A 17,850-nucleotide genomic window follows, 5' to 3' on the forward strand; every position below is an offset into this window, starting at 1 on the left:
CTCTAAATCCATGGTCATGGGACTTGCTGCCAGGACAGATTCACATATGATTTCCTCCTATTCCTGAAACCTGAGAAATGAATCTTGTTCAAATTCTAAGTCTTACACATGGCCAACACCTTGATTAGCAACATGATATAATGGGAAGAGTGTTGGTCATGGAGCTGTGGAGTTTGGGGGAGAAATTAGCCTCAGTTTACTTAATGTAGAATATTACCAACCATAACATAATGAAAATATCTTGCTTGGATTCATTTGCCCCTCTCACTCTTTGGGATGGGGAGAGATTTTTGTTACTGTTTTCACTCTGATGAATCCAATAGGTTTAACTAGATTTTTTTGCATTTTTGGGGGGTTATATATGGTGCAGTGCTGTTTCAGTATGTTTATGTGCTACATCAGCCACATCTGAATTATTGGACCACATAAGCTTCCAGATTTTTGTGATTTAAAATAATACTGTTTATAGAAAATACTTTTATCAGATATATAATTTTTTCTTTTAGGGACATCAGAAAATTATAAATCTAGAAATGAGATCACTGAATTACATTCTTATGTCTCATTGCATGTTAACATTATTCCTTTCCTAGAAGATCACATCAGTTCATAGCCCCACCTACAGTATAATAGTAGATGTATTATTTATCTACACCAATGAATATGGAGTTTTATAATTTTTATTTTATTTAAAAAAAAAACCCTTACCTTCTGTCTTGGAGTCAATACTGTGTATTGGCTCCTAGGCAGAAGAGTGGTAAGGGTAGGCAATGTGGGATAGATGACTTGCCCAGGGTCACACAGCTGGGAAGTGTCTGAGGCCAGATTTGAACCTAGGACCTCCTGTCTCTAGGCTTGGCTCTCAATCCACTGAGCTACCCCGCTGCCCTCAGAGTTTTGTAATTTTTAACTGTATTTGCCAATTCAATGGGCTTAAGGTGTTTACTTTTAAAAGGTTCAACATATTTTCAAGGAGTTATTGATAGTTTGTGTTTCTTTCTTGAGGATCAAGGCCTCTTCATAAACACTACGTGCATGTTTGTGTAGCATGTATATAGCCAAGCAAAACAAATTTTCACATTATGTCCAAAAAAAGTCTCATTCATTCTGCACATCAGTTCATAGAAATTTTTTTGAAGTTATCCCCTTCATCATTTCATCTTTTTTTTAAAAAAGCCCTTCCTAACTCTTAAGTCAGAAAGGAAAGGTTTAGGCAAATAGGGTTGAGACTTGCCCAAAGTCCCACAGTTAGGAATTATCCCAGGTCAGATTTAAACCCAGGACCTCCTGATTCCAGGCCTGATGTCTATCCACTGTCACTTAGCTGCTTCTCTCTACAGTATTTCATAACTCATTTACTACAACTTGTTTAGTCATTTCCCAGTTGATGGGGACCCCATCAGTTAGTTTCCAATTCTTTGTGACCACATGAAAGCTATACATAATTTTTATTTGCGTTCTTAGAGTTTATTTTGCTCAGGACCAATTTACCCTCTCTACTCTCCTTTTGCCTTCTTTCCTTTCCCTCCTTTTCTGTTGTCAAGTAAAAGTATTTCTGTGCCCATCTGTGTTGTGTGTTCTTCCCTCTTTTGATCAGTTCTGATGAGAGTGGGATCCAAGTGTCAGCATCTCCTCCACCTACTTAGTTACTCAGCTGATGAGATAATTTTTTCCTTTACTATCTTTTCCCTTTCCCCTCCTTGGGGTATTCCTCTTTCCCTCAGTTTCCATTCTTCTTTTCAACTCATCAAGAAATAGCAGAACCACTTCTCAGCCTTCTGTCTAATAAAACCCCCTCTGTGACTCCTGATAATGATAGTTTCAGAAGGACACATGTATCATCTTTCAATATGAGAAAGTAAGCAATTTATCCTTTTAAATCCTCTATGATTGTTTGGCTGTTTTGTTTTACTTCATTGGAATCCTATGTTTGAACTTCAGAATTTTTCCTCAGTTCTGGTCTTTTCATTAGAAAAGCTTGTAAGACCTCTGTGTCCTTAAAGAAAGGTCTGTTTTCCCTCTATAGCAGGGGTCGGCAACGTACAGCTCTCGAGCCATATCTGGCTCTTTTGAGGGCCAGATGTGGCTCTTTCTGCAGGAGCCATAAAGTCAATTTTTTTTCAGGCGCTGTTACAGGAGCGGCACTGTGAGCACTGTACGGCTCTCACGAAATTACATTTTAAAAAATGTGGCGTTTATGGTTCTCACGGCCAAAAAGGTTGCCGACCCCTGATCTATAGGATTGTACTAAGTTTTGTTAGGCAATTTATCTTTGGTTGTAAACCTATATATCTTTTGCTTCTGGAATATTGTATTCTGAGCTCTTTTATTCCTTATAGTGGTAGCTGCTGAATCACATATGATCCTGACTGTGGCTCTTTGGTACTTGTATTTTTTTCTTTCTTGCTGTTGAAGTACCTTTTTCTTCGACCTGGAAACTAAATTTTGGCTAGGATGTTCCTGGAAGTTTTCATTTTGGGGTTCCTTTCATGAGATGATTGGCATAGATTCTTTCAATTTTTACTTTGCTCTCTGATTTTAAGATAATGGTGACCAAACTCATAGAACTGAGTTTTCTCACTAACCCATACATAAAGATGATCCCTGGAGACTGTATATTTATTTAGGAAACTGCATAACATTTATGTTCTAGTATATTCTTAATTAATTTTGTAAACATTTCTCAGTTACATTTTGTTTTTTGGGGCTCACTTAGAAGTGTTGTGACCTCTTGAGAGTCAGGCCTTGAGACGTGAGGTCCTAGGTTCAAATCCAGCCTCAGACACTTCCCAGCTGTGTGACCCTGGGCAAGTCACTTGACCCCTACTGCCCACCCTTACCACTTTTCCACCCATGAGCCAAAACACAGAAGTTAAGGGTTTAAAAAAAAAGTGTTGTGACCTCTGGGCAAATGTATGACACCTGTTCTAAGAGATTTGTTCAGGTTTTTTAGCATATGTCTAGGTTTGTGTGTGGGTTTTTTTGGGGGGGGGTGTTATTTTTGATTATGGCTTTTAGATAGTTTAGTGATTCTTAAATTTTCTTTCTTAATCTATTTTCCAGGTTATTTGTTTTTGGCGTGTGATACTTTAAATTTTCTTTTTTTTTAGTCTTTGACTTTGGTTTACTATTTGCTGTTTTATGGTATCATTCATTGGTGGTCTCTATTAGGTCCATTCTAATTTTCAGAAGTTGTTGGCAAAATGCAGGGTTTGTACCTCCTGTACCAAGCTGTTAATTCCCTTTCCAATTCTTTCATCTGTAACTCTCATTTCTTTTCCAATTTTTACTTCTAACACTTTTCATTTCATTGATTAAAATAATTTTGGGGACGGGCAACTTACACAAAATTGAATGGAATAAAATTCAATTTTCAGTTCAAAATTTTTTCCTTCCCCTTCCCTTTCCTCCACCCATTGAGAAGGCAATAAATACAAAATACATTACACATGAAAAATCATGAGAAACAAGTTTCTTTTCATTAACCATGTTTTGACCAAAAATATAAACGATAGGAAAAAACAAAGGGGAAAATATGCTTTGCTCAGTGCCCATCATTCTTTGTCTAGAAATGAATAACATTTTCCATTATGGGTCTTTTGTCATGTTGATCAACTACAAAGTCTTTCTCCCATTTGATTTGTCTTTACAATATTGCCATTACCATGTAGATTGTTTGCCAGGTTCTGGTTACTTCACTCCTCCTCAGTTCTGTGTTTTCTCAGGTTTCTCTGAAACCATTCCCTTTGTCATTTCTCACAGCACAATAGTATTCTATCATACTCATCTAACATAATTTGTTCAGTCATTCCTCAGTTCTTACTATCTCTTCAGTTTCTAGTTGTTTGTCACTATAGAAAGAGCTGCTATAATTATTTTTGTATATATGGGTGATAAAAACATTTAAAAATTCTTTATCTCTTCCACAAATTCTCGTTGAACTTGTGTTTAAGCTGTGTTTTCCTTTGAGTCTTTACTTGTAGATGTTTTTGAGTAATTCTTTTCTTCTGGGTTTGTGTCAGACTCCTTGTTACTATGATAGCTTGTAATGGACCATGTCACCTCTCTTCTCTCAAATTCTATCAATTCCACAAACTTGCTTTTGGACAACATTGCTATAAAGTTATAGACTTGTACCTTCCTGCCAGGACTAGGAGATAAGCTGAAGAAAATTAATATACCATAAGTAGCTAGGACTAAAATGGCAAACCAAATACAAAAGAGATTCTGCAGCTTCCATGAAGGTCCTTTTTCTCTCCTATCTCTTAGATAACCCTCAAAGAATCTCTTGGAATCAGGGTAGGAGGAGCTGATGACTTTTGCTTAATTAATGCTAATTACTTAGTGAATGTTTATTGATTGATTGATTATGCTCTGCATTTTTCTAGATGTGTCCAGGGGACCTTGACCCCTTGTACAGACAAGGATACCAGAGGCAGATTTTCATATGTTTTATCCCCAATGAGCACTGTCAGGATAAGCCTGTTTTCTGCTCCTTAGGAAGTCCAGACTATGTGATCACTTAATTTCTGACCTGCTCTATTCTTCATCTGTAAAATAAGGACAATGATGCTGGTTGTGGGAACTAATTGAAATACATGCCTCGGTTTGTAAATTTTACAATATTATATAATGGGAAGTGAATTTTTAAAAATTATCTTTTTCTTTTTCTTTTTTTTTTAGATCCGACGGAGGCGCCTTGCTCGACTTGCTGGTGGACAGACTTCACAGCCCTCTACCCCACTTACCTCTCCACAGAGAGAAAACCCACCAGGCCCTCCTGTAGCAGCACCAGCCCCAGGCCCTTCCCATAATCTTGGGCTAAATGTCCACAACATGACCCCAGCTACCTCCCCAATAGGTGCATCAGGTGAGCCTTAGCTTAATCCTGGAAAGGAATTTTTAATTTTAACCATGATATTTCTCTAAATTTACAGATAGCATTGTTTCTCTGATATATTCTAGATAAATGAAGATGAACATCTTTAAATGCTGCATTACTCTTGTGTGTGTGTATGCTTAAAATTTATTATGCACTTCCATTCACAATGAAATATTTTAAAAGCCTTGAACTGATGAATATACTTAATAGTGTTTTTTAAGTATATTTTAACCAATCAAATATATAATCTTTTTCTTTTTTTAAAATCATTATTTTTTGTATTTTAATCAATATTCAGTATTGGTTCTAAGTCAGAAGAACAGTAAGGGTTAGGCAATAGGAGTTAATTTGTCCAGGGTCACACAGCTGGGAAGTCTTTAAGGCCAAATTTGAACCCAGGACCTCTCATCTCTAGGCCTGGCTCTTTATAATGTTTTTCAAAACTTATTTTTTTCTTTGAAATATAGTATCAAGAGAGATACTTTATTAAAAGAAAACCCATACCTTTTGTCTTAGAATGTGTATTGGTTCCAAGGCAGAAGAATGGTAAGGGGTAAGCAAATGGGGTTAAATGACTTGCCCAGGGTCACACAGCTAAGAAAATGTCTGATATTAGATTTGAACCCAAGACTACCTATCTCCAGGCTTGGCTCTCTATGCACTTCGGGCAAACTATTCTCAGGCCAGATCCAGGCCACAGTTTGCCCATCACTGCCCTAAGAAATTCCCTAATCACTACATCTGGATGTGGGGGCGCAAGTGATTAGAGAATTGCTTAAGGCAGTGGTAGGCAAACTATGGCCTGGATCTGGCCTGTGGGAAATAGTTTGCCCATCACTGCCCTAGCTGCCCCAGAGAGATACTATTTTAAGGCTTAAATTAACTATTTCCATTTTGTAATTGTAGGTCAAATAGATTTTCATATTTCTCTAAAAAAATTTTGTTTTTTTCTCGTTAAGTCTTAGGAGCAGCCAACCCTTCAGAATGGTCAGACCCTTCAATAGTTTAGTTGTCAGTTATTTAAGAGATAAAATGTATTTCTTCACAATCCTTTATTAAGCAACCTTAATGATTGCTGAGTGCAACCATCATACTATTCTTAGGTAGCTTGAAGGTTGCAAAGATATTATAGACATGATACCCACCTTTAAAGATTATGTTTTCTTTAGTTATTAATAGATTATTGATTGATTGTTCCTGGCATTCTCGCAGACATGGCCAGTGGTCCTTATTACTTATATAAACAAGGATTTCAGAGGGGGATTTTTCAAGTGTTTTATCCCCAGTAAGATTATTGAAAGTGTCAGGATGAATATATTTTCTGCATCTTGGAAGGTCTAAGGCAATGTGATATTTGACAAGTCATTTAACCTCTGAGCAGCTCTTTTCTTCATTTATAAAATAAGGACAACTATCCCTAAAAGATCACATTTATTTTAGTTACAAAGCCAATATAAACATTTAAGAAACAGTTAAAATTTAGAGGAAAAGGTAACTAAAGAATACAGTATAATCTGCAAAAATGCTATAGGTCATAAAGGAAAAGAGTGATCCTGAGTTTTAGACTATAAAGATAAATTGGTGGTGACAGAACCATCCTTTGGGGCTTCTGCAATTATGACAGTATTGTATGGATTAGTTCATGTGTTTCTTTGAGAAAATCTTGAGATTTTTTTCCCCCCTTCTTACCTAGGCCTATATTTTTTTTAAAATTTAAAAGCATAATAAGAGTAAAGGTTATTGAAACACATTTCATGATTAAAAGTGAAAATATAATTCCCCCCCCCTTCCCCTCTTCACCTTCATGTCAATATACATACAGAACAGGGCCAAATTGGAGGCCTCTATTCAGCAAATATTTAAGTATCTAAATTAGTGCAAGCATGTTGCTCTTCATTTATTTCTGATGTATTAGTAATTTATTTTCTTAAATTTATTATTTGATTTTAATAACAAATTTCTACGTAAGTTTTCTGAAGTTATGTGATCCATAGCGTCTTCTTCCCCTCCCAATTCAGTCTTGTTTATTACATATATTATTACACAAAACATTTCCATATTATTCATTTTTGTATGTGAATAATCTCATAAAACCAAAACCTCAAAACATAAACCCAAATAAACAAGTGGTAAATCATATGTTTTCATCTGCATTTCTGCTTCAATAGTTCTTTCTCTGGAGGGTGGAGAGCATTCTTTGTCATAAGTCCTCAGAATTGTCCTGGATCATTGAATTGCTGTTGGTAGCAAAGTCTGTCACATTTAATCATTCCACAATATAGCAGTTCTGTGTATAATGTTCTCCTGGTTCTGCTTATTTCACTCTGCATCAGTTCACATAGGTTTTTCCAGCTCTTTCTGAAATCATCCTGTTTATCATTCCATATAGCACACTAGTATTCTACCACCATCACATACCACAATTTGTTCAGCCATTCCCCAACTGATTGACAACCCTTTAGTCAAATTTTTTGCTACCACAAAAAGCTCAGCTATGAATATTTTTGTACAAACAGGTCCATCCCCATTTTTTTTTATTAAGTTACAAACCCCAAAGTATTGATATTGCTGGATCAAAGGACATTCATTCTTTTAAAGCCCTTTGAGCACAATTCCAAATTGCCTTCCAGAATGGTTAGATAAAATAAGGGTTTAAAAAAACTGTTGATATCCTTTGACCAGTTGGGGAATGACTTATATAATTTTTTCTTTTTTTAATTTTAATAACATAAGTTTTCCATAGTTACATGATCCAAATTGTCTCTCCCCATCCCACTGTTAAGATTAAAAATGATAAAGACATAGTATAAGAGAAATAAGTAGTTTAATTAAAGCCATGACCATGTTGGTAAAATATATATGACCGCGCCTAACTATCTTTTAAATTTACTGCCGGATGAGGGGGCAGCTGGGTAGCTCAGTGGAGTGAGAGTCAGGCCTAGAGACAGGAGGTCCTAGGTTCAAACCCAGCCTCAGCCACTTCCCAGCTGTGTGACCCTGGGCAAGTCACTTGACCCCCATTGCCCACCCTTACCAATCATCCACCTATGAGACAATACACCAAAGTACAAGGGTTTAAAAAAAAAAAAAAAAAAGATTATAAATTTACTGCCGGAGCCCATCTTGTCCCTCTTGTACGCCAGCCAGCCACTCAGCAAAACCAAGAGAGAGAGCTCTCTCTCTCTAGGCCCTCCTCTGAATTTAAGCTGCCCCCTGCGTGGGGACCTTTGACGTCCCCACGTCCTAAGACCCATTGGAATCATGGGTAATGTAGTCTCAAAGCCCCCACGTGTCCATAGGGAGTCTGCTAGACACTTCCAAATAGCACTTCCCTGAATTCAAAACAAACACCACCCCAGCTTAAAAGCATTTCAATTTCGGTTTTACATGTATTATCACATGAAACATATTTCCATATTATTCACTTTTGTAAGCGAATAATCTTATGGAACTAAAACCCTAAACCATATATCCAAAGAAACAAGTGATAAATCATATGTTTTCCTCTGCATTTCTACACCCAACAGTTTTTTCTCTGGAGGTAGATAGCATACTTTTTCATAAAAATGACTTACTTGTATTCTTATGCATTTAATTCAGTTTTCTGTTTGCTTGAAAAATAAGGCCATTATCAGAGATAATTGCTGCAAAAAAGTTTTCCTGGGAGGGGCAGCTAGGTAGCTCAGTGGATTGAGAGTCAGGCCTAGAGACAGGAGGTCCTAGGTTCAAACCCGGCCTCAGCCACTTCCCAGCTGTGTGACCCTGGGCAAGTCACTTGACCCCCATTGCCCACCCTTACCACCCTTCCACCTAGGAGCCAATACACAGAAGTTAAGGGTTTAAAAATGTAAAAAAAAAAAAAAAAAGTTTTCCTGGCTTTCCACTTTTATTCTGGTCTTGGCTGCATTGGTTTTGTTTGTGTCTTTTAATTTAATATAATTAAAATTATTCATTTTATGTCCCGTAATGCTCTCTATTGTTTAATCATAAATTCTTCCCTTATCCATAGATCTGGCAGGTAAACTATTCCATGCTCCCTTTATTTACTTATGATATCACTCTTTCTGTATAAATTATGTATCTGTTTTTGACTTTATCTTGATATGTGGTCTCAGATGTTGGTTTATACATAGTTTCTGCTATATTGTTTTCCAGTTTTACCAGCAATTTTTGTCAATTGTCAATTGTCAAATTGCCAAAAAAATTTTCTTGTCCCAAAGCTTGACTCTTTGGGTTAATCAAACACTAGATTACTATAGTCATTTACTATGAGGTATTTTGTACCTATCTATTCCTTCAATCTATTATTTTCTTTCTGGCCCAGTACCAGATTGTTTTAATGCCACCTTATAATCCAGTTTGAGATCTGTTACTGCTAGGCCACCTTCCTTCACAGTTTTCCCCCCATTAATTCCCTTGATATTCTTGACCTTTTTTTCTTCCAAATGAATTAAAGTAAATTTTTTTCTAGTTTCATGAAATAATATTTTAGTAGTTCAATTGATATGGCACTGAATATGTAAATTAATTTAGGTAGAATTGTAACGTTTTTCCATTTGTGTAGATCTGATTTTATTTGTATGAGAAGTGTTCTGTAATTATATGATTCCTGGGTTTGGCAGGTAGACTTACAGATAGTTTATATTATCTACAGTTATTTTAAATGGAATTTCTCTTGCTGTTGGACTCTGGTAATGTACTGATATGATGATGATATATGTGGGCTCATTTTATATATCCTACAACTTTGCTAAAGTTATTCATTATTTCACTTAATTTTTAATTGACTCTAGGATTCTCTAAGTATACCATCCTGCCATCTACAAAAAGTGATAGTTACCCTCATCTATTCTAATTCTTTCTATTTCTTTTTCTTCTTTTATTACTATAACTGGCATTTCTATTACAATATTGAACAATAATGGTGGTAATGGGCATCTTTGTTTCACCTTTGATCTTTTCAAGAAGTCTTCTGGCTTATCCCCATTACATATAAATTGCTAGCTGGATACATCTTTTTCTAAGTTCAGGGAATTATACATTTTGCTTTCTTTCCCATTTTGAAATTCCCTACCCATCTTTCCTCCAGTAAGAAATCAAATTATCTAATCTTGTTTCCTGGTTTATATTCTGTTAATTGTTTTCTTTTAATGCAAAAAAAAAAAATAATTTATCTTCCCCTTGTTCAGGGTCCAGTGCCATGCTAAGGAGGCCTGGTCCCAATTTTTTGCAGATGGCCAGTTAGCATGCATTGCTTAATAAATTGATTTATTATCAGTAGCAAAAAATATATTGATACATGGAAGTTCAAATCTGTTTCCTCAGTTATTTCACTCCTCACAAGAGATTTTGATAAAAAATAAACATGGTTTAAAAATCATGATGACCTTAGGAAATGTATATTGTTTACATTCCCAGATAGGAAGATGATATATGTAACTCAAAACACTTTTATCAACGTTATAGGAGTTAGAAGTATCTATATAGACAAAGGGCATGGTTATGAATCTGTTACGTTGGGATGATCTCAAAATAAAAAATAGAAGACTGAGAAAGAGTTGTACTGGAAGAAGGAGGAGGGAGGATAAGGAAATTATCTTCTTTGCATTTCTCTTTTACGTGAAATAGAGCAGGGTAGCAGACAGCACTTGAAACTCACTTCATCTTAACTGGTTCATATGGAAGATTATACATATATACATGTTGTGTATCTATGCGTGTATATATATATAGTATACATACATAACCATTTGCATACATGAGCTCAGTTGGGTGTTGAAATTATCCATTAGGGAAGTAGAAGGGGAAGGAGTGATAAGAGAGAGTGCAGTTTAAGGGAGGCAGTGGTCAGAAGCAAAACAGTCATTGAGGATGGACAGGGTTAAAAAAAAGGATAAATAGAAGAATGAATTTAGAAGGAAGTACACAGTTAACTGTTATGACTATGAAAATGAATGGAATCAACTGATTCATAAAACAGAGGTAGAGATAGCAGAATGGATTAGAAACCCAAATCCAACAGTACATTTTTTATAAAAACATACTTGAAACAGAAAGATGTAGGGGGTTAAAATAAGAGGTTGAAACAGAATCCATTATGATTGAGCTGAAGTAAAAAAGGCATGGGTAGGAATCACAATCTCAGAGGAAGCAAAAGTATACCTAATCAAGAGAAATAATCACGGAAATTGTATTTTGCTAAGAGGCACCATCAACAATGAAGTAATATTAGTACTAAACATATCTATTGAGATCTTTGAAGGAAAAGTTAAATTATAAGAGGAAATAGACAATAAAACTGTATTACTCATGAACTTTAATTTATCTCTTCTCAGAACTAGATAAATCTAACAAAATAAGAAAAAAGTTAAGATTAATAGAATTTTAGAAAAATTAGTTATTATAGACCTGGAGAAAATGGAGTATACTTTTTTCTTAATTGTACTTTCACATAAATTGACTGTACTCGGGCATAAAAACCTCACAAACAAATGCAGAAAAGTAGAACTATAATGTACCCTTTTCAGACCATCATGGAATTAAAAATATAGTCAATGAAGGGCCTGGAAGCATAAATTAAAAATTAATTATTAACAAAATGATCTAATTTTTAAAAATGAGTCAAAGAACAAATCATTAAAGATAATGATGTCAGTGAGACAACATACCAAAATCTGAGATGTAGCCAAGGCAGTAGTTAAGGGAAAGTTTATATCTCTACATGCTTAAAAAAAATAAGAGAAAAAGAGCAAATCAATAAATAGGGCATGCAACTATAGAAAAAGAACAACTTTTAAATCCCCAGTTAAACACCAAAATAGAAATCCTGAATTTTAAGGTAGAGATGAACAAAATTAAAATAAAAGGGCCAGTGAATTAATGAATAAAATGTAAGAGCCGGTTTTGTGAGAGAGGAGTACAGTAAAATAGATAAGCCATTGTCTAATTTGATTAAATAAAGGAAGAAAACCAAATTCTCAGTATCAGAAAAGGATCAATACATCATTAAATTAATCATTAGGAGCTATTTTGTCCAGTTATATGCCAATAACATTGACAGTCTAAATGAAAGGGACGAATATGTATAAAAATTGCTCAGATTAGCAAAAGAGAAAATAAAAAAATAACCCAATTTTAGAAAAAGAAGTTGAATAATCCATCAATGAATTCTCTAAGAAAAAGAACCAGGATCAGATGGATTTACAAGTGAATTTTACAAAATTTTCAAAGAACAATTTTGCTATATATACCATTTGAAAAATACCATTTGTTATATATACCATTTGAAAAAAGAAAAAGAAGTCATAGACATTCTATGACATAAATATGACATTGATACCTAAACCAGGAAGAGCAAAAACAGAAAGAAAATTATGGACAAATTTCCCTATTCAATGTTGATGCAAAATTTTAAAGTAAAGTACTAGCAAGGATATTATAGCAATGTGTCAGAAAGATCACATACTCTAACCAGGTAGGATTTATGCCAGGAATGCAGGGCTAGTTCAGAATTAGGAAAACTAAACACAATTGACTATCAATAACAAAAACAACAAAAAAGTAATGATTATATTAATAGATCTGGATAAAGCTTTTGGGAATTCAACACCCATTCCTGTTACAAATACTAAAAAGCAGAGAAATAACTGGATTTTTTTGTAAAATAATATATCTATCAAAAGCCAAGAGCAAGCATTATCTAAAGTGGGGTTGAACTAGAAACTTCCAAATAAGATCAAATATCAAATATGGATGTCAATTATCATCATTGTTATTCAGTTTCATACTAGAAATGCTAGCCATAGTAATAATATAAGAAAAAAAAATTGAAAAAATAAAAATAGGCAACAAGGAAACAAAACTCATTCTTAGCAGATCATATGATGGCATAGTTAGGAAACCTTAGAGAACAAGCTAAAAAAACATTGAAAATGAACAAATTAAACAAGGTTGCAGGACCTTGTTATTTAAAATATAACTATAAAATAAACTGCATAAATTGTCACTTTCTAAATATCACTAACAAAACATAGTAGGAAGAGACATTCATTTATTTGTTTGTTAGTTTAAAAAAAAAAAAGCTCTTAGCTTCCATCTTAGAATCAATACTGTGTATTGGTTCCAAGACAGAAGAGTAGTAAGGGCTAAGCAGTGGGAGTCAAGTGACTTGTCCAGGGTCACACAGCTAAGAAGTATCTGAGGCCAGATTTGAACCCTGGACCTGGTCTCTAGCCCTGGCTCTCAATCCACTGAGCTACCCAGATGTCCCCAGGAAGAGATATTTAAAATAACTGCAGACTATATAAAATACTTGGGATGCTACCTGCCAAGACACACCCAGGATGCATATGAACATGATGATAAAATGCTTTTCATACAAATAAAGACATCTAAACAATGGAAGAAGTAGTAGTTGCTTATGAGTAGACTGAGAATATAATAATAATCTACTTATTATTCAATGCCATTCCAATACAACTAATAAAGAATTATTTTATAGAGCTAGGGAAAAACTTAAAAATTCATTTGGAAGAAAAAGGATAAAAATTATCAAGGGAAGGAGGAAGAGAAGTTTGATTATATAACTTAGGAAAACATATGGAAATTTGTTATTACATGTAGTTGGTAAAAAAATTATAAATAAAAATAAAATTACCAAGGAAGGGGACAGCTAGGTGGCTTAGTGGGTCTTTTAGTACTTAGAGGAGCCTTTATGAAATACTTGGAGGCAGCCTGTTTATTTCACTCTGCATCAGTTCATATAGATCTTTCCAGCTCTTTCTGGACCCATCCTGTTCATCATTCCTTATAGCATAGTAGTATTCCATCACCAACATACCACAATTTGTTCAGCCATTCCTTAATTGATGGACATCTCCATGATTTCCAATTCTTTGCAACCACAAAAAAGGCTACTATAAGTATTTTTGTACAAGTAGAATCTTTTCCCCACCCCCTTTTTTGTCTTTTTGGGATAAAGACCTATTGGCTTTACAGGATCAAAGGGTATGCACAGTTTTATAGCCCCTTAAGCATAATTCCAAATTGCCCTCCAGTTCACAACTCCACCAGCAATGCATTAGTGTCTCAATTTTGCCACATCTCCTTCAACATTTATCGTTTTCCTTTTCTGTCAAATTGGCCAATCTGATAGGTATGAGATGGTACCTCAGTTGTTTTAATTTGCATTTCTCTATTGAGTGTTGTGGAGCATTTTTTTCATGTTATTATTGGTGGCTTTGATGTCTTCATCTGAAAACTGCTTATTCATATCCATTGACTATTTGTCAATTGGGGAATGACTTTTATTCTTATAAATTTGACTTAGTTGTCTACATGTTTGAGAAATGAGGCCTTTATCCGAGAAATGTGTTACAAAATTTTTTCAGCCAGTTCTTTCCTTTCTAATATTGGTTACATTGGATTGATTGCAAACAATTTGTATAGTGTCTTCTATATCCTATGCACTGTGCTAAACTATTTGCAGCTATTGTCTCCTTTGATCATCTCAACAATTCTGGAAGGGGAGATGTTATCATCATCATCATCATCATCATCAACATCATCATCATCATCAGTAGTAGAAGTAGTAGTAGTAATTCAGGTTTTCCTGATTCCATACCTAACATATCTACTGTGCCATGTAGAGCCTCTTAAGTTTAAATCTGGCTTTGATACTTTCTAGCTATGTAAACCTGGGTACATCACTTAAAACTCTTTTCCTGAATCTCCTCATCTCAGGTTATTATGAGAGTCAAATGAGATAAAAACTGTCTGACAGTAATATATAAATGCTTATTCCCTTCTTCCCTCATATTTTCCCTCAAGGCTTTTCTAGGAGTTTTTGCCTGATTAAGTTAAATTGAGAGGCATCTGGCTTGGTGGATAAAAAGTTGATCTTAGAATTTGCTTGACTGTGACACACACGCACTAGAATTCTGAATAGGGATTGGGCTGGAAGGACCCTCAGAAGCCAACACCGTCATTCTATAGGCATAGTAACACGCATTTATTAAGCACTAATTGTGTACTAGACACTATTCTGAGGCCTGGGGATACAAATACAAGCAAAAAGACAGTTTCTGCCTTCAGAGAGTTCTTCCTCTGGAAGAAAACAGCCCTAAAAGGGGACTGAAAAGGAGGAGTCACACAGGGAAGGGTACCTGTGGAGCCAGGGTATAGAAGCCAGAAAAGTCAGAAGAAAAGCCAGGAGGAGGAGGAGGATGAAAGTGGGGCCTGGGAAGGTAAGTGATTTGACAAAAGTCACATAGACCTTGACCAACTTTCTAGGACTGTGCATCAGTCAGTCAGTCAACTTTTATTAAGCACTGCTATGTACCTATTGCTATGCTGAGAAAAGAGACATAGCCCCTGCCTTCATGGATGTTACATTCTAGTGGGTGAGATGTGTAGGAGTAGGTAAATACAAGATACACACTGATTCAATGGAAGCAGATTATAGAGTTATTCATCAGCACAGGCAGAGAAAGATTCTATTTCTCTTCCCATAAATTAAATGGAAAATGTTAGAAGTAGAGTACATGTAATGTCATATTGACTTGGGGAGAGATTAAAAACTGAGTTATGAATAAGACACTTAAGTCATTTTCATCTCTATTTAAGGGATTGGAATTCTGCAGCATTAGAGCTGGAAGAACCTCAGAGAGCATCTTGCCCAACCCCCTCAATTAACAGAAGAGAGAGGAGGCTAAGTTTTGGGAGGTTACACACAACTAGTTATTTACATATTTACATCCTTGGGTTTTTGTTTTTTTTAAAATCTCAGTAATTTGTTATTTTCTTTCTGTCTCCGTAGACAACCTCCCCCCGCTTCCCCATGTATACATAGAGGAACACCTAGACATGTTGGCTGCTTCTATCAGTGTGAATAAATTGATAGATAGATGGATATATATCTACATTGATGTTTGACCTATCTGTCTCATAGGCCTTTTCCATATACATTACCTCATTACCAATGGATCTTAGAGATCATCTAAGTCTAAAATTGGAATCATAGTTCCTGGATTTGAAATTTAGGTCTGCCACTTTGCTGCTTATGTGTCTTTGGGGAAGTCATTTAACCTCCTTGGCCTTAAGTTACATCATCTGAGAAATGAACATGTTGGGCAAGGTGACCTCTAAAGTCTTTTCCCATTCTAAATCTGTGATCAGAGAGTCTAGTACAATTCCATTATTTTGTAGCTAACGCCCAGAGAGAGACTTGCCCAAAGGTAGGAAGAAGGTGTTTCCTTAACTATTCTCCTAATATGTACCTCCTACTTCTCCCTCCAAAGAGCCATTCCTTGTATTAAAGAACAAAAATGAAAGAGGAAAAAGAGTATGATTCAGCAGAATTAGCCAACCTATCAACTAAATCTGACATTAAATGCAGGGCTTCTTGCTTATAATCCATGCTAATAGTGATTTGATATGTATATAGCTTAGCTCATTTGAGAAAATTTACTAATAAGCTATCTTTAAGAAGAAAGCTGGTTTAGTGGGAATTTAAACTAATGAGAAAATTTGTATTGAGATGAAATAAAATAGATTTTAAAACCACTTAGTCAAGTTATGCTTCTCTTTTGAGTTGGCAGTATGTGTAGTAAACTGTGTTAATGGACTAGACCAGAGAAGGATTTCAAGTAAGGCAGGAAAGGCCAGTCTTTCCATTTGAAATATCTTTATTTCCCAAGATCATTTGCATATTATGTTACTGGCTGGTTGCATATGAATTTATTATTTAGATTGTAAAGAGGAATTTCTATATTTTAAGGTATTTTCTCAGTTGTGTTTTTTCTTATAATGTTTAGAAACCTGTTTCTTTTTCAAAGGAAGATAATTGGGAAACTATAATTGGGAAGCTAACTGTTAGAATAATGTATCCTTGTGTGCTAAGGTGTAAAATATATAAATTATAAATAATTTTGAGGATGGGAGTATGATATGGGCCAAATGCAATACTCTGATAATGATATTTAAATAATGTTAGCTCTTTGAGCCTTTACCTTGTTAATTCATTATTATAATCTGTACATAAACTTTAGCATTTAGTTTACTAAGTTATTGATATTCTTGTTAAGGATTCCCTCCCCTTCCCCCCTCCCCCAACCCCCGATGGTTTTCTGACCTTTTTTATTCAAATAAATTTGAAATTAGTTTTCTCCTGCTATGATAGTTTTTGAGGCTTTGAAGCCACTCATGGTTGTTCAAAGACTTGGCCTATAAGTGTTAAGCCCTGGTTCATCCTATTGTGGACCATCAGATCAGTGATGGGCAAACTACAGCCCGCAGGCCAGATTGGGGGGCCAAACTTTTTAAACTTTTTAAAGAGGGGGCCAAAGGAAAGGAAATGCTCATCTGTCAGTCTGTTTCTAAGGCAACTCTTTTGAAGTTTCATTGTATTGTATCCCTACTCTTTGTATTTGTCAAATTAGGAATAATGTCTCTCAGCCAGATAGAACATTTCATGGGGCTGTATCTGGCAGCTGTAGTTTGCCCATCATGGGTCTAGGAGAAAAAAAATTATTTCCTGAGTGTCCAAGAACTGCTATATAATTTGGAAGATGTCATTAAATCTCAGATTCTAGTTCCAGTAGTCCCACTGACTGTTACTATAGATAACTTCTATATCTACATTTTTTTTTTCTGTCTAAAATACTTCCATTTTTGGGAGCTGGTCTTGGGAAAGTAACTGACATGTTGATGTAAATGAATCCCTATAATTATAGGCACTAAATAAGCATAAAGGTGATATTGTTATATCTGTGAATTTTCTTAGGTGATTTCAATGATTATCACTTCAGCAGACGGAATAACAGTTCCTTTTAAAAAATAAGTTCTTATTAATTCGTTTTTTTTTCATTCCTTAAAATTTCCCCTATATCCCTCTCCCTTCCAGAAAATCATTCTCTATTATAATTTGTTTTAAAAAGAAAAAGAGGATATATATAGAAAAAATTGTTAAA

At 35.1% G+C, this 17,850-nt stretch overlaps 1 protein-coding gene across 1 annotated transcript in view; it reads left to right on the forward strand.

The window, feature by feature from the left end:
* UBE4B (ubiquitination factor E4B) overlaps window positions 1-17,850 on the forward strand; it is a 120,596-nt gene that overhangs the window by 21,522 nt on the left and 81,224 nt on the right. The window contains exon 2 of the mRNA XM_044667722.1: window positions 4,684-4,870. Coding sequence (XP_044523657.1) covers window positions 4,684-4,870 — 187 coding nt within the window. The remainder of the gene's footprint in view (window positions 1-4,683; window positions 4,871-17,850) is intronic.

The sequence above is a fragment of the Gracilinanus agilis genome, chromosome 3, assembly GCF_016433145.1.
Source record: "Gracilinanus agilis isolate LMUSP501 chromosome 3, AgileGrace, whole genome shotgun sequence".
NCBI classification, from domain to species: Eukaryota; Metazoa; Chordata; class Mammalia; order Didelphimorphia; family Didelphidae; genus Gracilinanus; species Gracilinanus agilis.